General features: G+C 32.5%; 1 protein-coding gene across 4 annotated transcripts; it reads right to left on the reverse strand.

Annotated features, from left to right (window-relative positions):
- Positions 1-26,502, reverse strand: LOC145316285 (oxidative stress-induced growth inhibitor 1-like). 4 transcript variants are annotated; one of them, XM_080156715.1, is made up of 19 exons: positions 26,111-26,502; positions 21,177-21,645; positions 19,761-19,912; positions 19,373-19,543; positions 19,103-19,206; positions 18,588-18,629; positions 17,418-17,492; positions 16,644-16,912; positions 16,222-16,391; positions 15,362-15,480; positions 14,900-15,044; positions 14,538-14,743; positions 13,987-14,108; positions 13,522-13,588; positions 3,423-3,528; positions 2,121-2,222; positions 1,816-1,989; positions 1,226-1,422; positions 1-836 (listed from the first exon to the last, which is right to left on the reverse strand). In XM_080156715.1, exons 2-19 carry the CDS (start codon positions 21,394-21,396, stop codon positions 752-754), a joined length of 2,526 nt encoding a protein of 841 aa, XP_080012841.1. In that variant the 5' UTR covers positions 21,397-21,645; positions 26,111-26,502; the 3' UTR covers positions 1-751. The 4 variants fall into 4 exon arrangements, with proteins under 4 accessions (XP_080012841.1, XP_080012849.1, XP_080012855.1 ...); XM_080156723.1 differs by lacking the exon at positions 26,111-26,502 and adding an exon at positions 24,702-24,767; XM_080156729.1 differs by lacking the exon at positions 18,588-18,629.
- Between the last annotated feature and the right edge of the window lie 1,273 nt (positions 26,503-27,775).

Genomic DNA, 27,775 nt, shown 5'->3' on the forward strand with positions numbered 1-27,775 from the left:
GTTCTAAAATTTTATTTTAAATAAAATCTACTTCCAATATAGATATTAGTATTAGATATTAAATGCAACTGTGTAACAAAAATATTTCAATACATATATTTGATTCTGTAAATATATAAAAATAATGTGTTTTTTATGCTTTGTGATTTTATTTGTCTTTTTAAATCGTTTTTTTAAGTTCGTTAATTTCATAGTTGTGATATATAATCTTTGATTAGCAAGATAAGGGAAATCTAAATTTTTTTAATGTGGTGTTTTAGATAGTTGATACGGGTTACTAGATTATAGAGTTATTTGTCGGAACTTTTAAAAAGTTAGAAAATTACTTTTATTTTTGTTAACCCAGGCAGTTTTTATAACACCATTCTAGACATGATACTTTCCCCAAGTTTGTAGCTAGCTGAAATTAATCTTATTTTGAGCCGTTTTAGAAAATATTAGGCAGTTAAAAATATTCTTCGTTCTTAAAAAGATACTAAAATATCCTTCAGTAAATAAATATACAATATTTTCACACTGAAACTTTGATAATAATAAACAATTTTCTTATCAATTCTTCGCAATTTAAAAATCTTAAGTATTTATTTTAAAAATAGTTTAAAAGACGAAACTTGTATTACATTGATAGGCAGATTAGATTTTATGTTTTTATAAATTTATCTGTATCTTGTTTAAGAGGCAATATAAGGCTATAATATTTATAAAATTAATAACAATAAAATTAAGTAATTATAAAACTATTTGAGAATTATTACATGATTTGTTTATTTTGAGTTTGTTGTAATTTTTGTTTGTGTGCAAAGGATGTGATGGCTAGAGCTCCCCCTTGCAGAAACCTAAAATTATAAATTATCAAATATTTTTAGTAGTGAATAAAGTTGTACTTATTATTTTCTTGACAGCTTAGGACTTTGTGTACTAGAACTACTGTATTTTTGCTAAATTTCGCTGATATTAAAGACTCTCGGGACCAGAGCAAAAAATGCCAATAAATTTGTTACAATTCTAGCAGAACATACTCATTGAAAATAAACAACATCATTTCAAGCTGAAAAAAAAACTCATATTGAACCAAATTATTTTGGCTAATTCTAACGACTGTATGTAATAAAGGGACTATTACACTATTATTTCAATTTGATGTTTTCTTTTTTTTGTGGAAGAAATAGGGTTAAACAAATATTATTAAAGGAAAAATTGTATCTTAAAGCTAAACAAATATTACCTGACAAAATTATCTCCAACAAGGGGACCAAGAGCAAAGAGTCCCGGCACATTGACAGACTGGTGAGTAAACACATCAATATCCACCGGGTTGCTCTTATTCACGGGCTCCGTGGGGATCCTGCCCAGGTTTTGTGCCTCGGGCTCCAGAAAGTCTAGCTGCAGAGAGGCTCCGATCAGGACGAGAACACAGGAGACCTGGAAAAAATACAGATTACAACTGTTTTGATTTAATTGCATACTAATATTTCAAAATCTCAATTGAATGTAACAATATTTTTACAGTCAGATTTAATTCACATAGGATACACCATACTTATTTTTAACTGATTTTCAAAATGATGTGACAGTGTGATCTATTTTTCCAGTACGGCTTCGAAACCGATAAATATCCGGGGGATTAGAATCGGTTCTTAGCTATACTGAAAACTCATGTATAACATTGTATTACAGACAATTTTCCACGAGTTTTAAAATCAAAAATCATTTTTTGGAGCTAACAAGACTGGTCTAATATTCGCGGAAAGTTGTCTATAATACGATGCGATAAAAAACTATTCTTGTAATTTACAATTATCAAAATTATTATACCTTAATAGTTTGTTCGTCAGCAGGACCAGTGAGCGTAACTTCTCTATCCTTGGAAATTATCTTCACACTGGTCTCTGTAAATGCTCTATACTTGGGGTGCTCCAGTTCAACATGTTCTCCGCCCCGAACTTGACGTGTTGACCCTATTTGACCGCCAGCCATCATGTTCCGAACCTGCAATGATATATTATAATTAAAAACTTCGAGTTTGTGTATGTGCATGTGCTTTATTTATTTTATAACTACCAATGAAAATTATCTGGCACTGCTGTATCCTTAAAGAAAGAAAAAATTACTAAACTTACATTTTCATATTCTGGATAAAGATTCATGGGTAACTTGTTCAGAATAAGCTGCGGGTCCTTGACAGATCTTCGAAATACATGAACTACTGGGATGTTGTAGGCCTAAATAACACAAGAATAACTATTTTTATTAGAAGAGTAGATAAAGGGAAAAGTGATGGTCAATTACAAACCTCTTTAACCACAACTTAAGGCTAGTTTTTCGCCATTCAAAAATTATTAACCATAACAAAATTTATTTTGTGTCAATATGTTGTCTTAAAATAACTATAATGAGGCACATTGAAAAAGAAACTGAAATATTCGACTGGCCAAAAAAGGTTGGGGTATAATAGTCTTTCTTTAGATGAACATGCACCTTGTCCATATATAATATATAAATTGTACAAAAAAATTGCTAAAAGACCACCTTACCACTTATTAAAAAAGGAAAAAGTCTTTTTGTTTTTCTAACTTTTTCTCATTTTTTTTTTTAATTTCAAAAAGTTTTAACTTGAGAGCTTTAAAACGAATGGTACTAAGTTTCAAAGAACAAATGTTGCGTGTACTGTTGAACATAAATTTGTTAATTTGAAACAGCACATTTACTTTACATATATTAAAAAAAACTTGAAACATTTTTGAAGAATCTAGAAAATTCTAGATTTGTTATCTTTATACTTTAATTCTTCATTTTGATGTCATTCACTTTTCAAATATTTATTTATGTTTGAGTTTATACAAATAATCATTTTTATCATTTCAGACTAGTTTTCCCTATTTTAGGATGCCTATTGTTTGTCCAAAATTTGAATTTGAATTACATTTACAATTTGGTAAAATGAATTTAGTCTACACCTAGCGGCTACGCCCCAAGAGCCATTTAAGGGACTTGATGGGGGGAGGGTGGGATGTAGGTTGAATTCGACAACCCATTTTTTTATATTTAAAACGAAAAAGTATTAAAAATATTTTTTTTTTGGGGGGGGGGGGAGCCGACAACACCCAGTTTTCAATTTTAGTTTTAAAATAAAATTACAATAATGGTGGTAGCCTCGCCAAAAAAGTCATAAACCTTCCCTATGAGAAGGAGAACCATATAGGTTCATCGGTTGGCGAAATCCTTTGGTACAAACAAACAGACAAAGATGATATTTCTTTTATATGAGGATACTAGCGGCTACAGACAGATGGACATAAGTCCTTTTACTTTTATATAAGGATAAATCAAATCATAATTTGGGTAAAAATGATTAAAATAAATTGAATTTTAATTAAATTGTTTTGTCTTATATCTGTTCCAATTCTGGTAAGTGGTCATACCTGAGCGGAGATGATCGCGTCGGCGGCTGTTAGACCCGCTCCGATGATCATTATGGGATCTGAGTTGGGGGTGATTCCACCGTTTCCAACTGCTGCTTCCAAATCACTGAAAAATCATATAGGTTACAATTCTAACATACTACATATTATACATAGTAGATCTTATAATTACAATTGAACTAATTTTTTATATGAGAGCAGCTTCTTATAGCTCCAGAGATGGTTTAGATTGGTTAGTTGCAGTTTTGCGGTCGGTTTTAATCAGGAATAAGGTATAACCAACAAGGAAAATAAATCTAAAATAATATTTGGGGGGCAAATGGAGAGGTCGTCAATTTTACGATGTGTTGCCCCCCAACACAGTGGTCCTCAAGGCAAAAGAAGTTTGACAAAACCTACCATAAAAACGGACTATATGGCCATCAAATATACACATTGGAGGGCCAGGAACTGATTTTCTTAAAATCATAGCTGTTCCTTCTTGGGGTTTATTCCATTTAAAAGTTAACAGACCAAATTCCCTAAAAGATCAAGGTTGTTTGTCGCAATTTTGTTGCTTTGGATTCAAACCTTTATAACTTTGGCTGTATGAAAGACTCATGAAAGCTAAACCTACCATTGGAAAGCCTATTGAATGACAATTTCAGACATAGCTTTAAATTTTTTGTAGCTTTCTTACTTTTTGCTCTACAAGGAAAATTGTAACCAAAGGGAGAAAATTTAATGATAAATCTATTCTCAGAAAGGCTTTCACTAGGGTATTTTGATGTAAATTTTTCAGGATTTTTCTTATGTTCAGTGATTCTTTTGATGACAAATGCAAAAAATACACTTTCATACATTTACATTGGTATATTTGCATTTTTTCTACCTTGAGCCAAAAATTTTTTATAAAAATTATAAGTTGGTTTATATTTTTTTGTCTAAAATTGTACATAAATTTCAGGAATAAATATTAAGAACCATCAATTGCTACATTTTACATGTGTAGTTTTAAATTTCCTATATTTATGGTTGTGTAGGAGCCTCAAAAATGCTAAACCTACCATTGTAAAGCATGTTGAACACTCTATCCAAATAAATCTACGACTTAAAAAAAAAAATTGACTTAAAAGGCTTGCACAGGATTTATGTTAGGTGTAATAAATTTCACCAAAAATGTTTTCTTTCCTACAAAATTTGGATTAGAAGGGAGGTTACAAAGCAGTAATAGTTATCACATGTCCTGTTTCAACACCAATCTATGGAGGGGATGTGCCCCCCCCCCCCACAAAAAAAAATGGTACAGGGCTTAGGGGCCCCCCCCCTTTCCCCCCCTACAAAGGGCGGGGGGTAACATTTTGATAGTTGAAAATAATGCAAAATTTTAAAAAATAATTTTTTTCAAAAATCAACAAGATATAACATTCCCCCCCCCCCGGCCACCCTCCCCTACCCCATATCTATGGAGAATAATTCACAGTTGGGGGAGAGTGGGGGGGGGGGTGTAAAAAGTGCATGAAAAGTGCTGAAATTTATTTTATTTTCCTAAAATATATTTACCCCAGGGGTAACACTTTTATGGGGTGGGGGGTATTATCTGCTATATATCTTTTTTTAAAAAATAGGGGGGGGTGATTTCAACCCCTCCCCCCACCTCCTTAGACATCTCTGGGAATTTTTTTCATCTTTTTTAACTCTTCCCCTTCTAAATTCTGGTAACTTCCCCCAGTTCAGGGGGTTTGGGTGGGACTAACAATCCTTCCATAGAAAAAAACCTGCTCACGTTCAATCTGCATAAAGTAAAGACCAATTTAACTTTGGGCTCGGGAACGAAGTAGAGGTTGGAAACAACAATATGATGTTTGGCTGGGAAACCGCTAAAGGACTAGTCAGGCAGATGATTCTGAATTCCCACAGACCAGCAAAAATTTGCACCTGGAATGTTTGGACAATGTTTCAGTCAGGCCAGAAAGAAAACATTTGCTGAGAAATGCTTAAAGCCAGGGTTGATATCCTGGCTACCGAATCAAGGTGGACAAATAATGGAGAGTTTAAACATCATTCTGGCTTGAAAATACTTTACTCAGGCCATATGAATGAAAATCTAGGACATAAGCAAGGGGTGGCTCTTATGCTGACCAAGCAAGCAGAGCAGGCCATGATCAGTTACCAACCCCATGGTCAAAGAATCATGGAGCCTTACTTCAAATCCTCAGATATAAACATCAATCTGAGAATTTTAGTAGCATATGCTCTTACAGAACAAGCAGATACAGAGGTCAAAAACGAATTTTATGACCAGCTTGACTCTGTATTTAAGAATTGTCATAAAGAAAAGGATCTGACCATGCTCCTAGGAGATTTCAATGCTCAAGTGGGGAGTAATAATGAGAATTTAGAAGAAGTCATGGGCAGATATGGCCTAGGCTTAAGTAATGGCAAGGAAAATGACAATGGTGATAGACTTGTCATTGGTGGAACCATCTTTAAACACAAAAAGATTCATACTGCCACCTGGAGATCACCAGATCAAAGAACCTTTAACCAGATAGACCACATATGTATATCTAGATGTATAAAAGGTTCTCTCCTTGATGTCAGGGTTGAAAGAGGACCATTCAGACTATTATTTTCTATCTTCTGAAGTTCGGCTTAGATTTAAAAAGCAGGACTTAAACCCTAACCCCAGGAAGAAATATAATTTAACAACCCTTCAAAACTCTGAAAAGCTACAAGAGTTTAAGCTCACTCAAAAGAACAGATTTGAGTTGTATACTCTTCAAGAGGAAGATGGAGTTGAAGATATTGGGCAAAGTATCAAAAAAGTTTATAATGATACTAGCCAAGAATAATTAGGTTTCAAAAAGGCTAACCAAAAGCCGTGGATCACTAAAAGATCCATTGATCTCATGGATCAAAGAAGAGATGTAAGACAAAAGACACTTTCTAGAAATTTCCAGAAGATAAAGACCTGTATAAGATGCTCAGCAGGAAAAATCCAAAGAAGTGTCAGAATTGACAAAAAAGAACACTTGGAAAACCTTGCTATGTGAGCAGAAAATGCTGTTAATCAAAATAGAATGAAAGATGTCTATGAGATTACTAAGAGCATTGCAGGTAAAGTACACAAATCAGGATCACACATCAGGGACAAGGATGGTTCACTCCTTAAAACTGATGAAGATATTACAAATAGATGGGCAGAGCACTTCACTGAACTGCTAAATCTTCCAGTTCCAGAGGAAGAAACTGAGATTCCACCCTCAGATGCACTTGACATTGACTGTCAAGTGCTAAATCTATTGGAAATCAAAGAGGCCATTAAAAATTTGAAAAATAACAAGGCCACTGGACCTGATAACATACCAGCTGAGGTCATAAAAGCAGACCTAGATACATCAGCTGAGGCATTCCTACCTTTGATCACAAAGATATGGAATGATGAGTTATGCCCAGAGGACTGTAAGAATGGACATATCTCATTATTAGCCAAAATAGGACACTTGACCCAATGTGGAAACTACAGAGGGATAATGCTTCTTTCAGTACCTAGCCGTATCCTTAGTAAGATTCTTCTTAATAGAATAAAGAAAAAGGTTAATGAAAAGCTAAGACCTAATCAGGCTGGATTTAGACTAAACCGTTCCAATATTGATCAGGTAACCTCTCTCAGAATCATCATAGAGCAATCCAAGGAATGGAACTCTGAGCTCTTTGTAAACTTCATTGACTACAAAAAAGCATTTGATTCTTTAGACAGAAGATCTCTCTGGAAAATCTGCCGACACTATGGCATTCCAGAAAAGATAATCAATATCATTAAAGTTATCTTTCATAAAGGAGGTGGAAATGTAATGTATAAAGGTAAACTATCAACCTTTTTTGAGATTGTAACAGGCGTCAGACAAGGATGCCTTCTTTCTCCCTTCCTTTTCCTCCTTGCCATTGACTGGATCATGAAGAACTGTGAAAGTAATGATGGCATTTGCTGGGAGCTATTTGGCAATCCAAAATATTTAGGAGTTTTGGACTTTGCTGATGATATTGCTTTGTTAACAAGCAATAGAAGTCAAATGCAAAGAAGGACTAACATGATAGCTGAAACTTCCAAGAAAATTGGACTAGAAATTTATGTTCCTAAAACCAAAATCAAATTAAATGCAAATTCCCAAGAACCAATTACTATTGGAGACCAAATTCTTGAGGATGTAGATTGTTTTGAGTATCTTGGAAGTAAAATTGATGAAGCTGGAGGCACTTTAACAGATGTTAAAGCTAGAATTAACAAATCTAGGACAGCCTTTGCCAGCCTGAACAAAATTTGGAATTCCAACAACATCTCCATAAAGACCAAGTTAAGATGTTCTCTCTGTTTTGCTGTATGGGGCTGAAACTTGGTTCCTAAACACAGCAGTGGTCTCCAAGCTACAGACATATATCAATAAACGTCTCAGGAGAATCCACTAGATCTTTTGGCCAAATAAGATCACTAATGCTGAGCTTCTAGAGCGCAGTGACATGTCAGACATTAAACTGACAATAAAACAGAGGAAATGGTGATGGTTGGGGCACACACTAAGGAAAGGGCATGATGATAAATCCAGGCCTTGACTTGGAACCCCCAAATAGGAAAGAGGAAACCAGGTAGACCAAAAACAACCTGGAGGAGGGAACACTTAAAGGGAGTGTAAAGGTAAAAATTTCTCATCATATTATCAAATCTTAACATTTTCTAAGCACCTTTTAATAAACTGATCAACTAAAAACGTCGTATTAACAAAAATATCAAGGATTTAAGCCTTGATTTTTTGGTATTTTGGGAGGGAAAACTGGAAAAACAGGGAAAATCTGAACTTTTTTCTTTATTAAAATGTTTGTAGGGATATTTAACACATATATTTTAAACTATTTACTTACTGTTAAGCATTTATTTTATGACATAAAATTGGTAATTCATGTTGTAATAACGTAGAAATTAAGTAATAAAGATTTATTTTAAGTTCGTATTATTGACAAAAAAATACCTTACTGTTTACAGAGGGTTGAATCTCAGAGATTATTTGAAGTGATAATATCCTTTTTTATTGTGTTGGACTATAAACAACCCACTTTGGAGAATTAGTTTACACTTTTATCAGACTGTTTATAAAGAAATATTGCATCTTTATTATTTACAAATTTTGTAATTAAAGGTGGACGAGAGATGGGCCATCTAAAGTTAATTGGATACTAAAAAAAACCAGATTCTAGCTTTGTTATTGTATTTGGTTTTCAATAAAAAATATTGCTTATTTTATCAATTTCTAAGTAACTATACATTGGTTTAAAGCAAGGATTATGTTAAAAGTTAGCTTAACCGTTAGGAAAAATCAAGAACTATGTGAAAAAGTTTAATTTTAGCTATAATGGGAGAAAAAAAAGAATTTAATGCACATTTTATATAATACGTAAAATTTCTTCCTTTCCCTGTACCTTATAATAATCGTCGGAAAAAGCCGTTTCTTAACCAAACAAAAGCACATTTTGCTCTATCTGTGAGATATTATGAATGAGATAATGTTAAGATTTGATATTAAGATGAGAAAAATTTACGTTTACAGTCCCTTTAAGTGAACTAAAAGATTTAAAAATTCCATCTTTCAGCATTGCCTCAAAACGTGCCCAAACAAAGGAAGATTGGAGAACCATTGTGCATGGCCTAAGTTCTGCCGAGAACTAAGAGGCAATGATGATGACTCTTCATGCACTTTTTACACCCCCCCCCCCTCTCCCCCAACTGTGAATTATTCCTCATAGATATGGGATAGGGGAGGGGGTCCAGAGGGGGGGTATATTATATCTTGTTGAGTTTTGAAAAAAATATTTTTTTAAATTTTTAAATTTTGCATTATTTTCAACTATCAAAATGTTACCCTCCTCCCTTTTTAGGGGGGGAAAGGGGGGGGCACCTAAGCACTGCACCATTTTTTTTGTGGGGGGGGGGCACACCCCCTCCATAGATTGGTGTTGAAACAGGACATGTGATAACTATTACTGCTTTGTAACCTCCCTTCTACTCCAAATTTTGTAGGAAAGAAAACATTTTTGGTGAAATTTATTACACCTAACATAAATCCTGTGCAAGCCTTTTAAGTCAATTTTTTTTTTAAGTCGTAGATTTATTTGGATAGTGTTCAACAAGCTTTACAATGGTAGGTTTAGCATTTTTGAGGCTCCTACACAACCATAAATATAGGAAATTTAAAACTACACATGTAAAATGTAGCAATTGATGGTTCTTAATATTTATTCCTGAAATTTATGTGCAATTTTGGACAAAAAAATATACACCAACTTATAATTTTTATAAAAAAATTTTGGCTCAAGGTAGAAAAAATGCAAATATACCAATGTAAATGTATGAAAGTGTATTTTTGCATTTGTCATCAAAAGAATCACTGAACATAAGAAAAATCCTGAAAAATTTATATCAAAATACCCTAGTGAAAGCCTTTCTGAGAATAGATTTATCAATAAATTTTCTCCCTTTGGTTACAATTTTCCTTGTAGAGCAAAAAGTAAGAAAGCTACAAAAAATTTAAAGCTATGTCTGAAATTGTCATTCAATAGGCTTTCCAATGGTAGGTTTAGCTTTCATGAGTCTTTCATACAGCCAAAGTTATAAAGGTTTGAATCCAAAGCAACAAAATCGCGACAAACAACCTTGATTTTTTAGGGAATTTGGTCTGTTAACTTTAAAATGGAATAAACCCCAAGAAGGAACAGCTATGATTTTAAGAAAATCAGTTCCTGGCCCTCCAATGTGTATATTTGATGGCCATATAGTCCGTTTTTATGGTAGGTTTTGTCAAACTTCTTTTGCCTTGAGGACCACTGTGCCAACGACAGCTGAAAAACACGTATAGGTTTCGTGATTTATTTCCGTATTAATTTCGCTATTGGTAGAAGCTGGGTTTTAATCCATGAATGCTAGGACTAAGCTTCTAGCATTACACAAATTGTTAAGGTTTTTGTACGTCCGTCAAGATCTCAATAACCACAGAACCGATTATGTTCTCAATGTATTACATATTTAACTCAATGTTTAAAGTAAAGCGGCATTAACAAAAAAATCAAATAAGTTTTAGTATTGAAATAAATTAATTACTTTTTTTGTATATAGATTGATCATGATTTTATATATAATAGCTGAAATAACGTAGGAGGAAATATTACAAATTTGTAATGCCTAAAAAAAGCTTTTGTTATTCAATCGAAACTAGTTCAAGCTGTTTATTGGGTTAAAAAAAGTTAGACTTTGAAACAGACAAATGTTTTTGTTGGATACGGGGAGAGGTTAAAGAAAGTTAAATTTAGACTTTAAATTTTTTATTTATATCCTTTTTTAGCTTTACAGTCTCTTTGAAAGGATGTAATAAGATAAATTATCTTTCTCGTATTCATTCGAATCCGGTGGATAGGAACCGGTTCTCATCCATACGAAAAAACTATGTTTAGCATCGTATTATATCCAGTTTTCTTCGGCACCTCGGGGCTAAAAAAAACTAGTTTTAATCTTATAATTGTACATTCTATATCCGCGGAAAGCCGTGTATAATACGATACGAGAAATAACTATTCTGCATATACCTGTGTGTCCCTGCCTTTGGTACATTTTATCTCAGAGAGAGAGAGGGGACAATGGGCTGTTTATTACACTAGTTCCCAAAGTTTTATAATAACGTTTTCTTATTCGTTAGCCTAACAACTTTGGGGACTTCAGTAAAAATTTTATTGGTTCTTTCATTAAGTTGAGTGTTCAAACAGTTTCAATCACTAATATTAATCTACAGAAGGTAATTGTGTGTAAATCATTGGGTATGTACATCAATTTATCGGCCATTGTCTTATCCCTTTCAATCCCTAATTTTATCTATATTAGATCGTAATATCAGTGTCCAAGCGATTGAACGAATATTATTTGTTGTCAAGATAATCTCATATTGTTTCTTATATACTGAGTATTACTTCAACCCTCTAGCTTTAGGGACTGACAGCTAAGTAAGAAAACGTGAGTTACATAGTAGATGTGCTACTAACAACATATTAACATTAATCAGCTATTTTTAAAGATATAAAATTTGTTGGAATATGGAAAACACTATTTAATAATATTACTAAGTCTGTTGATAAGAGAGAAAATCGCGCGTGCACATTTTCAAATCCTTAATATACGCGCTGAACATTATTTAACATCAGTCTTGGCAAATGTAATGAACATCATAACATTTTTTAGTCCATTATTTGGCTATCATTTCGAGGAAGCAAAAAATCAACAGTACGTTTGTTTACAGCGAAGTATCCCGCTAACCGCTGATTCTCCTCCACAGTAAAGCTTTTTATCGGTCAATTGAACGTTTATAACTATATGAGGGAGGGTATCTCCAATCTCCCAAGAGAAACGCCCCTAAAAGATACTTTTTTAAAATTAATTTTGAAAATTGACAAACATACTTTCCATGTTCAGAAAACTTCACTGTTAAAAAAAATTGTAAGGATCTGATTGTTGCGTGGTTTACAAAATCTGGATTTAAAAATGCAATAGTTATTGGTAGTTATACATATACAATGTGCTTGGATACAAAATAAATAGAAACTTCACAGCATGCAATTTTGTAGAAAAATAAGAATTAAATTTAGTATTGAATAAATAAATAATGTATCATGGTTGGAATTTATTTAGTATCTACCAAAAGTCGATTTAATGCCATCTTTTATCATTTTTTGATGGAAAATCATTTTTTTTTATTAGAAAATAAAATAATTGTGCGGTTTTTTTTCAAGGGATTTAAAAATACCATCAAATGGTAATTGTATACCAAAAATACTTTAATTGCCTGTTTGAAGGAGGAATTATTTTGTTGTTGTTTAATTATTGGCTTTCTAAAATATGTCCTTATTCCTTTATTGCGAGATCTCTACTATAGCAGGCCCCTTTATCTTTCTTGGAAAATAAAAATATTTTTTTTGTGTAGCCTTATAGAAAAGGTATTAATCAGATTGATAAATAAAAGAAACTATAGACTTTCTCTTTCTAATGTCTCATTAAAACTTGAAAAACAAGTGTTGAAAACCATGCTATTTGATCGTGTTGTCATTTTTTATATCCTTGTATATTAGGGTGGGTCGATTTTGGACATTTTTTCTGAGGCCAAAGCGGGGATCTGCAAATGATTTGTATGAGTATAATACACCTCTGGATGATTTAAAATTTATCCTAAGTCTTAAAACCGCTGACGACCAGACATTCAATTGTATAGCTATTTGTAAATGGGAGTAAAAAATTTATTGAATCAGAACTATGGCTTCATGGTGCTCCCAGGAAAGGCATTGAGGAGTAGAATCAGGAACTTTTGACCGTTTCAAAAAATCTCGTTCCTAGCCTGCGAAAATCTAAGAAAACCTCTACAAATTGGACAATTCTCAATAAACCTTTAAAAAATGTTGTTTTTTAGTGATTTCTAAGGCTAGGAACGAGATATTTTGAAACGGACAAAAGTTCCTGATTCAGCTCCTCAAGGCCTTTCCAGGGAGCACCATGAAGCCATAGTTCTGATTCAAAAAAAATTTTGAATGTCGTCTTTGCATATTAATAAGTAATCAAATATATTTTTTAGTGGTCGCGTTCTAAAACTCAATTTTTAAAAATTCTTTTTCAGTCAGAAATGTTTTAAAGGTTAATTTTATCTGTTGCATATCTCCTCTTTGTCTAATTCCGATATGAACCCGCCCTATTGTATATAAATCAGCAGTGCATAATATTTAAGTAAAATCTTTAAAAATATTTGTTTTATCCTCCTTCAAATATTTTTTACCTGCTCAACATTTACACATAAATGAAAATAAGGAAAGCGCATTTATAAGTTTCGATGCAGAATTACTTAGAAAAGAAAGGAAATTTTGCAATGCAGTGGTAGGATATAACTCCCTGTTTAACTCAAAAGTAGACAAAATATTTGCAAAAATAAGAGCAAATGAAGAAAATTTGTAAAGTGGCATTAAAGGTGTAAGAAATCAGCAAATACTACAAAAGATATTTTGAAAATAATCAGTGATTGTGTTATTATTTTTTCCTTACCTTAATTTATGAAAGACGAAGTTTAGATCTTCACCTTGAACTTCAAGCTTATTGGGCTTATTTAATCCTAAACAAAAAAATTATTAAAATAAATTTTGGATGTAAAATTTTTCGGTGTGCAATCCATTCTGAACATGTTTCACATCTTCAAAGTACTATTACAAATGAAGGGAGGGGTGGGGGATCCAGAGGCAATTTATCTCCCAGAATAGTTGTAAACCTTCCCTATACCTATAAGAAGCTTTACTGTATAGAAGCACCATTTCGGTTCGGCGATTAGCAAGATATTTTGATACATTCACACATCCTGTTAATTTTTTATGGATATGTTATGAAATGCCAAAATAAGTGCCCGGCCCCGTAATAATTAATAAACTTTTTAGTTTTCTTTTAGTTTATATATATTAGTTAAGAACTAAGGCCCATTTAATGGAGCCCAGTCCTTAAAAGACTTAAATCCGTTACCTGTGGCGAGGACGACATTTTGAGTCAGGTACTTAAAGGGCGTAGTCTGAGTTTTATCACAAGGGGACATCTCGTACCCGGTCACTTCAAACAGGGTGGGCAACGGAGATACACTCTCACATCTTCAAATCAAGAGATATTTGTAAAATTACAAAAAATATGGTCAGTTATTCTTCATTTTATAAATACACACCTAAAGACCCCTCCCCCTAATATGCAATTTAGTTTTTAAAACGAAAAATATACATAAGAAATTTTGTGGGCACGGGGTTATTTTTTCTACGGGCTATTTCTGTTAAGAGGGTGGTGATGCCCTCCCCCCAAATAGTTATAAACCTATCCAGGACCTAGAAGAAGATTGAGAAGCTACATTGAATATGAGAACCATATCGGTCCAGCGGTTAGCAAGTTTCTTTGGTACAGACACACAAACAGAGAGATAATTTAATATTTATTTTTATTTTGATAATCTTGCAGTTTCATTATTTTAGCCGTGTAAACGAGTAAAAGTAGCTATACCAAAAACGCCAGCTTAAAACCTATAAATCTACCTTAAATTATCAGAATATGAATTGGCAGGTTGCTGATAAGAGGATCTGTGTGCGTATGACCTGCCAGATGCCTGCAGAGAGGACCTGCGCTGGAATGAGCGGCCACCAAGGCTGGCGCTGGCAGCCATGGAGCTCTCTGTTGGAAAGCTGAAAAGGTAGGGGTTGATGATTGGGTCCCAGGAGGGACAAACCATCTCTTCATTCGTCTAAAACAAAATTAATGAAAATTTTTAATTTAAACATTTTGTTATTTCTTTTTATAATTCTCTAATTATAAAAATTCCAGATCTTAAATTGGTCCAGTTTTTTAAAAATCTTTTTTCACTCCATAAGAAAAAAATCCATTAAAATATATAACTTACAGGTATGGGTATATTCATAGAGGCGTAGCCAGCGGGGACAATATTCTGTTCTCTGCTCGTAGTTGATGTGTCATAGCCAGAGTCTTGAACCATGCAAGCACAGCTGGAGCAGGAAGCTGACCGTTGACATCCTGTGCCTGACTCTCTACAAATATACTTATTAGTTTCAAAAATAATTATCTTAATATGTTACAGCATTTTTCATATACAGAGTTATAAGAGGTTAACTTTGATTTAGTTTCTTCAATCCCTTTAAATCCAACATTAGAATATATTTTAATACAACTTCCTTTTCAATTATTACTTCAGCTTATCTAATCCCATTTCCTTTGTTTTACTATAATTTACTATGTTTGTTGTTTTCTCCACTATCTTTTTATACTGCGCTACTGAACGTTATCATTATCAATTTGAATAAGAATCATATTGGAAATGCGTTTCGAAGTAAAAATTCAAAGTTACCTAGTTTCTCTAACAGGACTGAAAGAGTGTTGTGTAAGAGAGCTGCAGACACTGGACAGATCATCATCCTCCATGGTGAAGAGCTCCTCGTGTTCCCAGGTATTATCCAGTGGACAGGCTCCTAGGAGTCAATACTTAGATAAGTTTAGTGCTAACAAGCTTAGACTTTTCTATATTATCATTGGGGTGGTGATTAATGTAGTCCCTAGCGGCTACACACTTAAAAGCCTTTAGAGGCAATCAAGGTTGGAGGAGAGGAAGACGACCCCATACCTATTTTCAGTATAAGTTTTAAAAAGAAAAACTAAAAATTTTTTTTTTGTGATTGAATTTTTCGGGAATAGTCCCTTTCGTAACATCGCCCCATAAGGCGCGATTCGTCGTATTTTAAAATGGCTTTTTATAGGTTACTTTAGGTTAGGTTAGGTTATATTGGGTTAGGTGATTGCCCCACAGGGTTAGGTAATTGGCCCCGCAGGGTTAGAGCCCCCCCCCCCCTCCTCCGCAGGGGCTACAGATAGGAGAAAAACTACTGTGAAAAATACGAAGAATCGCCCCATAAGGTGCGATGTTACGAAAGGGAATAAACCCAATTTTTCTATTTGAAAGACTTGTAAGAAGCTTCACTGTAAAGAAAAAACATATCGGTTGAGCGATATCCTGCGTTACAGGCAAAAAAAGCTTACTACTTCATATAAATCACAGAAAAACTATGGTCAATGTTTCAAGGTACATTTGAGTTAGGGAAAAATGTACATATTTCCTATTGACATAAGTCTATTTTATTATTTTTTGTTTTGGAAGAAGATTCTTAAATAGTTGATTATTCTCTCTTACTATCATAAAAGAATTAAGTATTTTCCTGGTTCTAAAGATGTGCAATCATCGCATTCACAACAGATTATAATTTTATTACCCTCTTCCTCTTCTTTATCACCACTGTCACGCCTTGATATCTTGTTTACATCATCCTCGTAAGATGACTCCAATTCATCGTTTACTTTGTAATCAGTCATAGTTCTTGAGTCACCTAGAAATCAATTTGATTTATAAGTTTACATAAATCTTAATCTACGCAAACTTGGGGTGAGATCTTAGAAAGGTCCTAACGCTACACTGTATAAAGCTCTTCGTTTTAACAAATCAATTAAATTTTAGACATTTTATCCACCTGTCCAAATTCTTTTAAAATCTTTTCAAGTGTTTATATTCTAATAAATTGAATTATTAATAAATTATATTGGGGATTTACCGAGAGTAAATAATTAACTAACTAATTTACCTGAAATTCTTTCATCATTATAAATATCTTCAGGAATATCAGAAAGTTTTGATGCTTTAGCAATAATATTCACTCTGCTTTCAGCTGTTTCTTCATTTATAGAACCAGCAAGATCATTATTCGTTGTAGAATAATCATTGTCTTTAGTTGTGTTTGAGTTACCCATAATATCACCAGGAGAAGTTTTGTTTTTATCACAGTTTTTAAGGGTTAATTTGCACATCTCTGAGGGGTTTAACCGCCGAACTTTTGTCACCACAGTGTAGTTTCTAAAAAAAGTTTTGTATTTGTAGTAATTTTATACAAAATCCAAAATAGCAATCGTCCAGCGCTTTTAATTGATTAAATCATAAAATAAGTTGTTTATGAAGTGTTGTTTTGACAACTATCTCATTTATACTTTCCATTATAGCTCTTAAAATTTGTATGATGTGTATTATATAATAGTTTAGATTAAATATAAATCCTATAGTACATGCAACTTTTTATAAGATAATTATGTGAATAAGAACATTTTGTACGCTAATCATAAATTATTTCGCATAAACAAGTTTGGTTTCTAAGTGCATTTTATTCGCATTATGTCATAAAACAATCTTTAATCTTCCTATATCTATTTTTTTAATATAGTATAAACTCAATATATCCACATGCTCATTTTAATTGGAAAGAAAAGTGGACTTGGTAGAGGCTGCTTGGTCCAAGCTAAAATTACAATTTCAAAGAGCGCTGAACCTAGTTATAAGTATTATAGTTTTAGTATCAATTTTTTACCTGAAATTTTTCTCCAGGCCTTTGATTTTAACATAATCAGTGTAATATTCAGCCACACTTGAAACTCGAGTTCTCCTAAAAAATTTAATTATTTTTAATTGAAATTTTAAGTGTAATAAAAAGTACCTAAGCCTTATTTTATATTTAAATTTAAGTAATTTTTGAACTTTTTATGATTAAAATTAATTCATAATTAAAGAATGTACCAAAAGTACTTTCACATTTTAAAAATACTAAGTATTAATAATTAATTGTATAAATGTCTACTATTATAATCCCATTTCATGTTTGATATTCAATATTGTATCATGCACTTTCTTATACAATCATTCCTTTTAGTAGCGAAGCTACATTATAATTTGTAGTGATAACTGGTATGTCTGTCAGACTGTCAGTGATTATCCTATCACAATTGTGTTATTTAGAAATAAATTGTTTTAATGGTTGTGACAAAAAGGGAGGAAACAAAATTTTCTTCCTCCTTTTTTCTATTTATTTTCTTGTTACAATCATTAAAAAATAAAATGCTTAAAACACAACAGTGCAAAACAGTTTGATTTATAAGTGACCAAGAAAAATATTAATTTTATCATGTAACAACGAGTTTTTAACATTTTTTGCATAGGCATTAATTTGTTTTAAAACTGTTTGAATAGTGGCTTTGGTATAAAAAAAATTATCGAGTTTGTGGAAAGAAAAAAAAAAGATTATTTTAAATGATTTTATGGGATAGGAGATTAAATAAATCAGAATCTTTAGGGATCATCTAAAAAGCACCTGGGTATAAAAATGAATTTATAAGATTGAATAAAAATCTATGCTGAAATGAATATGAAAAATTTGCATACAAAAATGTGCATGAATAGTTGATGATGGCGCTATGACTGCATGCAAAATAAGAAGCAATAATAATAAAAACAAGCATATAAAAAAAATCAATATTGTAATGTAAAATAACAACCTTTAAATTTTATTAAATAGTAACATTTGTTAGAAAGATATGTTTCTGTCTTTCTTACAATGTAGGTTAATTCCCCTTATTATTAAAAAACCATATTTCTACAGATGAAAAACCAATCCTAGTCCTTAAACAAGGTTGTTAACTCTACATGTGAGATCAGCCCATTAAGTGAATAGTATTGATATTGTACTTTGTATAATGTGTTTAACCTGATCAGGGTAGAGTCATAGCCGTAGATAGCCTGATCAACACTAGACACACAAAGGAAATACAGGTTTAATGGCAAATTTATCATTACATTTTATTTTACAAAAAGCCCTAACACATTAAAAAAAAGGCTATTTAAGAAAATAATCAAATTAATAAAAAAATACAATTTTGTTTACATGACCTTTTTACATCAATTAATCTATTTACAAGAACAAACATGTCCATAATCTTTTTAATTGAAAATAGAGAGGACAAAATCTCTCCTCTAGTCCAATAATCAATCATAATTATTTTGTTTTTCTGCCTAAAGATTATCTAAAAAGAGTTTTCATGTTTGTGATTAAAAATTGTGTTAATGAAAATGTTGGCAAAATAATTTATTTTGCAAAAAGGATCCTTAGATATGCACATCAGACAATCTATTTAAATATAAACTGATTTGTAAAGCTTTTTATATTACAGGGATTTAATCTCTAAAAATGTCGAAATATTAGAAGTTGTAATAATAACTTACTTTTCAGCGAGGTCAGTGCTGTGTTGTTCCCACTCTGGCATGCTGAGGCTCGGCAGCTGCATCCACGCACCAAGGCTTACCGTTTTTAGGTTTCCGTCAAGCGTCTACAAAATATTAATCTATTTTGATTCTTATTGTTCAACATGTACATGTTAACATAATTAACAAGAACATTATTAAAATTTAAAAAAGATAAATATTTCTGATTCGTATACTACTCTATTTGATATTCTTTCTCTGCTGTATCAACATAATCCATAAATTGTTTACCTGCCAAACCCCGCCAGGTCCCCCCTGACCAAGGACAACATGCTTCAAAGCCTTGTCCTCGTTCAGCCTCCAGGTAAGGTTGGATTCCAGGTCCAGGCCAAGGTCAGCCTTGGGCCGCTGGAGGGTGTCCAACAGAATGGAGACAGGGTTGTTAGATCTTCCTTCCATGCCCTGATTGAAATATCTTTTGCAAGATTAATTTACATAAAAACATACGCCTTATGAAAATGCATGAGGCAGTTTAGGTGGCCCTACAGTTGCAGCCAAGCAGCCTAGCTGCCATGAGGCAGTTTAAGCGGTAGCCCTACAGTTGCAGCCATACAGCCTAATTTTACGCCACAGTAGCAGGTGTCAAGTCATGGATAATGGATTGAAAACTAAAACTTACATCAGAGAGAAACTCCAGATCTTGTTGTACCAGTGATGCATCGGGTTCCTCCATGAGCCTGGCGTGGAGCATCTCCTCATCACTGTTCCAGGTATAATAGGGCCAGTTACCAGACAACATGTACGACAGGCAGATACCACTGGGGCCATTTCCTTAAAAAAAGTAAAATTCTAGCCAACTTGATTCATGAGAGAAATCAATTTAATTTACTTTAAAAATTTAATATAAGAGTACTAAATAAATAAATCTAGGCCCCTAGTATTGAAAGGTTCAAAGATTTTTTTTTAAAAAAATATGAAATCTAAAATAAATAGCCTAAAACCATCCCAGGACATTACATTAGAAGGAGAAAATCTTGAGCTTTAAACAAAATAATCTTACCACTTTACATAATAAGATAGAATATGAAGAACAAAATATGTTTTATATACATCAAACAAAGTCGATTAAATTCATTTTTGTAGCTGGATGTTTGACAAATTACTTAAAGAGTAATTTATTCCTAATACTTTCTTTATGTTTCCACAACATTTACGTCATTTCCTTGGTGTTTAATATTTACAAAAAAATACGTACTATTTCAACTTTCTTTCTAAGTAGCGAAGCTTCTCTATGATTTGAAATGTCCGTCAACCTATTCGTCTGTCTTACTGTAAGATTCAATATAAAGTACTAATTGTGATTTTATTAAATAAAGGAGGCTGTTTTTTGTCCGTCCGTGCGACGGTCCCTCTATTGTGATATTTTTTTTTTAATTTTTTCAAAGTGTCATAATCTCGATGTTTTCCTAATGTATTAATTTTTTGGACAATAAATACTATATAACTTTTGTGTTAATTTATCACTTCTTTTGGATAATATAATCCATTTCCTTAATGTGTTTGCATGACAAAAATATGAATTATTTATTATAATTTTGTTGGTAAGGAAATTATTAATAGGGAAATTTTCCAAATGATAATTTAACAAATTTTATTATTTTATCAATAACTAGCGGCTACGCCCCTAGAGGCCTCTAGTGGCACTTTAAATGTTTTTGTTTGTTAAAGTTAATTTTTTATGTACGATACCTCTTTATTTGACGTTGAAGTCTCCCATAAGTTTTTAAAAATTTCGATTTTTTGTCATTTCTCTTGAGAGGGTGGTGGTACCCTCCCCCAAAATAGTTATAAACCTTCCCGGGACTTATGAGAAGCTACCCTGTTAAGGAGAACCCGATCGGTTCAGCGGTTAGCGAGATCCTTCGGTACAAACACACAGACATCCTGTTACTTTAGTATAAGGATTGTATTAAAAAGATAAGATTTTGGTCTAGACTTAATCTTTATTTTAGTCTAAAATACAGAAATAAATTAAAAGTTAAAGGTTTTGTTCTGAAATGGGACTGATTGGTATGTGATAAACAAATTTACTAACCTATGACAACAAAATCTAGGATTTCTTCTTTGACAGGAATACAACAGCTTTCATATCCCTCCTTGCCAACTTGTCGTCTATTTACTGACAAACTTACACTTGTTTCCAATTTGTCTGTTGCATCAGTAGCACTTCTAGCGGCAGCATTGGCAGCTGCCGCGGCAATTGTCTGCTCATGAACTCTGCATTGTCTGTGGGATGTACACATTAGGGTTGGCATTGTGATGGAGAAAAACTGTTGCCTTCTTGACAAAAATTCAGCGTTCTATGCAGCTTGAAGAAGGGGCACGGCCAATGTTTTGTAGTTCTGAATGTTCAATATTTTCACCTAAATGGCCACACCTCGACACCTAAGATGTTTTCACCTCAAAGGCCACAAGGCGACTATCTAATTTAGTGATGGCTTGTAGATGTTACCACCTTGATGGTCACACAACAACTGTCAGTGCCCACTGCAGCAACCAGGAACCTAAACAAAGAAATACAAATTAAATTTACTTAATCTATATCTTTTTTGGATATCTTCGGACTTGAGAAGAAATTTTATATCTAAAATTACAAATAATTGAGAGCCACAATTTTAAGGGATGTTTGATATAAGTCCTGCGCAGGTTTTAGGCTTTTTGAAGGTGCGGGGGGGGAATCACTGAAAAAAATCTAAATTTTTTTTTATCGGGGAAACCTCAACATTACACACACACAACCACCCCCCCCCCCCCCCAACCCCACCAATTTGCCAATACATCAAATATTAATCTATCATTTAATTTCTTCTTTTCATAATCTGTTTAGAAAATATCCACGCTTTAGATAAATATAATTTCACCATGTTTTTTAAATGCGCAAATAGCAAACTTAGTAACAGACTTCATAAAAAAAAACTACTTATAAAATAGTTTTATGTATCTTATGTAAGCTAAAATCTACTAAACCACCAAAACTTGCCTAGGACTCATTCAAAGCTTTCTTGGAAAACACAGAAAAGTGCTATAAATTGATAATGTATCTAATTACATATTTACGTAAGGCTGGTGCCTAGCCCTACGGAAATCTTTAGGATCCCCGAAGGAAGATTATTTTACTTGGGTAGGAATTGAAAGAACCTGCTATGCCCATGACAAATGTAAAGCTTCTTTGAACAGGAAGACTCTTTTGGTGTATAGCCATGTTTTTTACATATGTATGATAAACATGGATTTTAAAATAGTGATATCAAACACTATGAATAATTGGCCCCCTGCAGGGGCTAGAAATAGGTGAAAAGCTACTCTGAAAATACGACTTAACGTCACTAAAGGGACTATACCCCAAAGTTCTTTATATCTATGTATATTGTATAGCTTAAGAAAAACTAACTCCTATACTATAAAGAAATCCTGTAGGATTCTGTCTTAGTAATTATGTCTGTCTTATTAATTTAGTAATCATGTCCAAGCCAGTATTAAATCTCATATATTCTTTTATTTAATCACAGTGATTTTTCAATAGGTTTTATTTTCATTTACATATAAAATATTTTTAAATGTTCAAGCTCCAAAATTTGTTAAAAATTGTGAAAGCTCTTAACTCTCTCATTATTTAGAAGATGATTTTTTAGAAAATAATTGCTTTTACACTGTCGAACAAATTAATGAAGAGCAACTAAAGAGTAGCTGCGCCCCTAAAAGTATACAAATTTCAAGGTAGTCTTAGTAGGTCTTTTTGGCATAGCAGCTAAGGTTTTAGAAAGTGGTCTTGTTACTTTTTAAAAGCGAGGCTTTTCTATAATTAGGATCGGTCCGTCCGTACGTCCGAGATAGATGGCTTTTATTCGTTAATTTAGGCATGTTAAAATTGTCCTATCGATTTCAAAATTTGCATGATGATTCCTGTAGTAGTTAGGTACGATTTAGAAAGCGTAGCAACTCTATAATCATTACCAGAATGTCCGTACGTCCATTTTAAACATATTGATTTTTTTACTTTTTTAACAACAAATTTTTATGTGATCTAATTATCCGTATGATCTGATTTTTGATATATTGATTCCTGGGACAACAAAGAACAATATTATAAGCGAAGCAACTCTATAATCAAGTCCTAAAAATGTAAGTATGTCCATAAACATTATCCTGTATCAAGCAGTTTTTCAACAAATTTACTTACAATTTTGCTTCGACTCTTATACTTTTATATTCTGATTATTCAGTTCAGACACTATATGTACAAGTTAAAGTCCGTTTGTCATACCGTTTCAGTGCTTCGCTTTTATGGATGTTGTCATCCTTGTTATTTAAACAAAGGGGATTTACTTAAATTAAGCCAAATTATATCACATTAAAATTTGCATGTTAAGTTCAAAATTACGTGATTTTTTTCAAATAAATTACTTACTTAGATATTCATTCAATGTGTAATAACTTTAAAGTTAAACAAACATTTTACAAATAATACTTTTGCTTTTTGTTCAAATTACGCTGTTGTGTGGATTGTATAATGGATACTTTTTATGTATTTTATACAATAAACAAGGATGACAACATCCATAAAAGTGAAGCACTGAAACAGTAGGACAAACGGACATTAACACTTGTATAGTGTCAGAACTGAATAATCAAAATATAAATATAAAGAGTCGAACCAAAATTGTAAGTAAATTTATTGAAAAACTGCTTGATACAGGATAATGTTTATGGACATACTTACATTTTAAGGACTTGATTATAGAGTTGCTTCGCTTATAACATTATACTTTGTTGTCCCAGGAATAAATTACCAAAAATCAGATCAATCGGATGATTAGATTACATGAAAATTTGTTGTTAAAAAAGTAAAAAAATCGACATGTTTAAAATGGACGTACGGACATTCTGATAACGATTATAGAGTTGCTACGCTTTCTAAATCGTACCTAACTACTACAGGAATCACCATGAAAAGTTTGAAATCGATAGGACAATTCTAACATACCTAAATTAACGAAAAAAGCTATCCGGTACGGACGGACGGACCGACCCTAATTGTAGAAAAGCTTCGCTTTTAAAAAGTTTAAAACCCTCTTAAAAAGTACCTAACCAACCTTTTTCTTCTTTAAAGGTAAACCACTAGAGATTTGGGTTAAAGTCAAAATGTTAATTTAAAAAAAAACCTAGTTTTATAGTGAAACCACAAAAGAAAACTTTCTGAGATTTTCTTATCGCACTTGACAAATATTTGATCAGTATAGGTTATTTTAAACATAATGTACAGTATTATTGGCTAAATTTTGATAGAATAACCAGAACTTCCCATCGCGCCTCAGCCGCACATAAGCATAAAATTTTAACCCGCTTTTGTGCAAAAAAAAAATTCCAAAAAGGATTGTCTGTTCGGGAACAGGTTTAGACATCCACCTAAATTTTAAGGTTATTGTGTAACGATTTCACTGAGGATTAAACGAGGCTGCCGAGCCGTGAAATATACTACACTATTCTTTGCATTATTTACAGATAACACAAGCTTTTCTTAATTCTAAAAGTATCACAAACTTTCTAAAGCAAAATTCACCTGACGTAACAAATTTTTGAACAGTCCAAATATTAGTCATAATTGTGTAAAGACTAATAATATACTGCACAAGTAAGTTGGATTTTTCAAATAGAGAGATAACAAATGAATTAAAATGATTGATATAAAGAATGTTGTACTTTTACATAGTTCATGTTAAATGAGTGTAGCATCTCGAAATTTTGTGGATAAAAAAGTATTAATGTTTTCTCAAAAACTAAATTGCTATTAATAAAAGAAATAATCAGGGAGTAAGGGAGGGGGCAATGGGCAATTAATTCAATTTAAGAGTTTTCGCTGAAAGGCAATGAAATCCAAATTTATCCAGAATATTTAAAGAAAATTGTAAAGGGTGTGTTAATCAAATCTAGAAAACTATAAAATTAGAAAAAAGTTATAAGAAAAAAGCATTCATTTGAAAATTAGAGTACCAGTATATCAGACTGGCGTAACCATTCTGTAATTAATTACTAGAAAAATCGTTTTGGAACTCGTTCACCCCATATTCCTATATTTTAAAATGCCACTAAATGCAAGAATTAAATTTGATAAGGGTTCCTAGATTGTTAATTACACAAATATCACATTAAAGTTTTTATCTATAAAATGAAAAACCAGCCATCTCATAACAAATTTTTCTGTCTGCTATATTAAAAACTAACTCAGCCAGTTAGCGGCATGATGCGCTAGTACCCAAAATCAGTCAGAACCTGCTAAATTCCCTTTAAGCCAGTACCCAAAGTCTAAGACTCCTAAAAATTAAATATTCGATCCATTGTCCCTTCCCTTACTCCCTGGAAATAATGGTGAAAAGTAATTTTTTTCTCTTTTATGTCAGGGGGGGGGGGGTTATCTTCCCTGTCCCACCTCTGCCACTAAATAGCCCCAACCCTACCCTAGATACATAATAAGCTACTTACTAGGACTAATATATATAATAGGACTTATGAAAAAGCCCCAACGTCAGCAGCGCGGCTTACATAAGCTACTAATGAAGCCTAACCGCAGTGTAAATCATAACTCAAAAGCAAAATTTCGTCTTAGTTTCGCAGCAATGGAATTATGTCGTCCTTTTCAATCATTGTGTAAAAATGCTTAGAAAGCCAAATTTATGAAATACAGAAAGTTGCGTAATCAACTATAATTAGATAAAACAATTATATGATAAACATTTTATAAAACATGCTTCAAAATTAATTTAAAATTTAATTGACCTTCAAGATATTTGCACACAAAAAAACATCTTTTTTTTTGACAGATCTGTGGCTGTGGAAAGTCAAGTTTACCGGTAAACTGTACAAAATGGATCCACATTTATTCAAACGAAAGCCACTTTGACATGTCAAGAATTAAAATTACATCATATAAGCATTCTTTACACATAATATCTAAAAATGAAGTTGTCATACCTGAGAAAAACTGTAAGAAGTGAAGAAAATTTGCAAGCATTGTGATTTTTTTGCACACATATTCACTCTATTAACTGTATTATAAGCTTATACTTAAGTATAAAAGTTAATACATACACACACACTATAAGTATAATAGTTGTATGTATAATGTAATGAAAAGATGTTGATATTTCTAACCGGTGTTTCTCACTAGCAATACTTAATAGTCTGGCTCACTAAACACAAAAACGAAAAAAAAGATGTTATCAGAAATTCTTGTTTCATTAATATATATATATTGCTTTACTAGACCGCATAAGTTTGGTCCATGTGCCTTGAATCCAAGACACAGACAGAAACAGACAGTCAGGCACTCACATAGCACTGCCTGGCTGAGTGACTGCAAACTTAGTGTGTAAGTTTGTGCTTTTCAATATTGTTTCTCGCAACCTCCCTTGGGTGGCTAACTTTAGAGAAGGAGTTGAACTTACAGAGAGGTGATTTTTTTCTCTATAATGTCTCTCTCTGTCACTCTCTTTCTTTCACTCTCTTTACTCCTTTAGATTAGAATACTAGTTTATCATAAAAGACAGAAGGGGAGGAAAAGTTTGATTGAAAGAAGAGATATTGTGATGGGAGGGGAAAGGGGGGGTCACAGAATTCGTATATTTTGACCTTTCCTATACTCTCTCTTTCTATCTCTCTATTTTTGTCTTCATCTCTTTTCTATCTGTCTTTTTTTCTATTCTCTATCTCTTTTCTTGCTCCCTTTTTGATGTTAAGAGCTACTCAATAAAACAATTTATCGGTGAAAAATAAATCTTTTCTTCAAAATTTTAAGAGTAGGAGTTTTTATTTAACAAAAAGATTTTTTTGTTGACTTAAAGAAGGCATTTGACTGGTGTTGTTAATCAAGGTAAAGGGCAGACATATTATCACGTGGTGTTAAAAAGGATTTCTATAATCTTCAAATCAAAATCGTATAAATTTTTTTTACAATTTGATTTTCATTTTTTAGTAACTCTTAAATTTCATAAAAATTATAAATTATTGAATAAATTTTTGCTTGTTTTTTCTCTCCTTTCACAAATCAATCATTCTTATTCCTAAAATAATATTTTCCTTTCTATTTATGAAACTTTATCTATCCCCCAGTTTCCTTTCTTTTTCTATTTTCCTTTCCCCTCCTTCCCTTCCCAATCTTATTTCTTTTATCATCAGAAATCGTTATCTATCCAAATTTAAAGATAAATAGATAATTTGAATGATATGTTAATCATGTGACCTTTTATACTACAACTACAATACAAAAATATTCAAAGAGCCTTCGGTAAGTGTAAAAAGAAAACCTACTCTACAAATCTAAATGTAAGACAGACATCATGTTACCTAATATAAGGATATTACTAAAGTAATAGAAATTTTGTATGAATGTATGAGTGTATGGATGTTTAGTTAGGTAAGATTGCAAAAACAGCTAAACCGATTTACAGGCAAGTTCACTATTGGTACATAACATATTTTAGGAAGTGGGGGGGGGGGGGGAATTACGACAGATTCTTTATTGACATGACCTTGCGATAAAACTACCCCTGACTTAAATGAAATTTAAAAGCTAATTTTGGAGAAGATTCGCTACTTAAAATAAATGTGTGCCCAGTGGGTTTCCTTACGTCATGAGTG

The sequence above is a fragment of the Acartia tonsa genome, chromosome 1, assembly GCF_053477335.1.
Source record: "Acartia tonsa isolate MP-2025a chromosome 1, ASM5347733v1, whole genome shotgun sequence".
Taxonomy (NCBI): Eukaryota; Metazoa; Arthropoda; class Copepoda; order Calanoida; family Acartiidae; genus Acartia; species Acartia tonsa.

Excerpts from the sequence above, each read along its gene's own strand:
- LOC145316285 (XM_080156715.1), bottom strand. The coding sequence starts at position 21,396 with ATGCCAACCCTAATGTGTACATCCCACAGACAATGCAGAGTTCATGAG. Across the intron at positions 3,529-13,521 it reads TTCGTCTTTCATAAATTAAG|TGATTTGGAAGCAGCAGTTG; the intron begins GTAAGGAAAAAA and ends ATGATTTTTCAG. Across the intron at positions 837-1,225 it reads GTTGGAGATAATTTTGTCAG|GTTTCTGCAAGGGGGAGCTC; the intron begins GTAATATTTGTT and ends TTATAATTTTAG.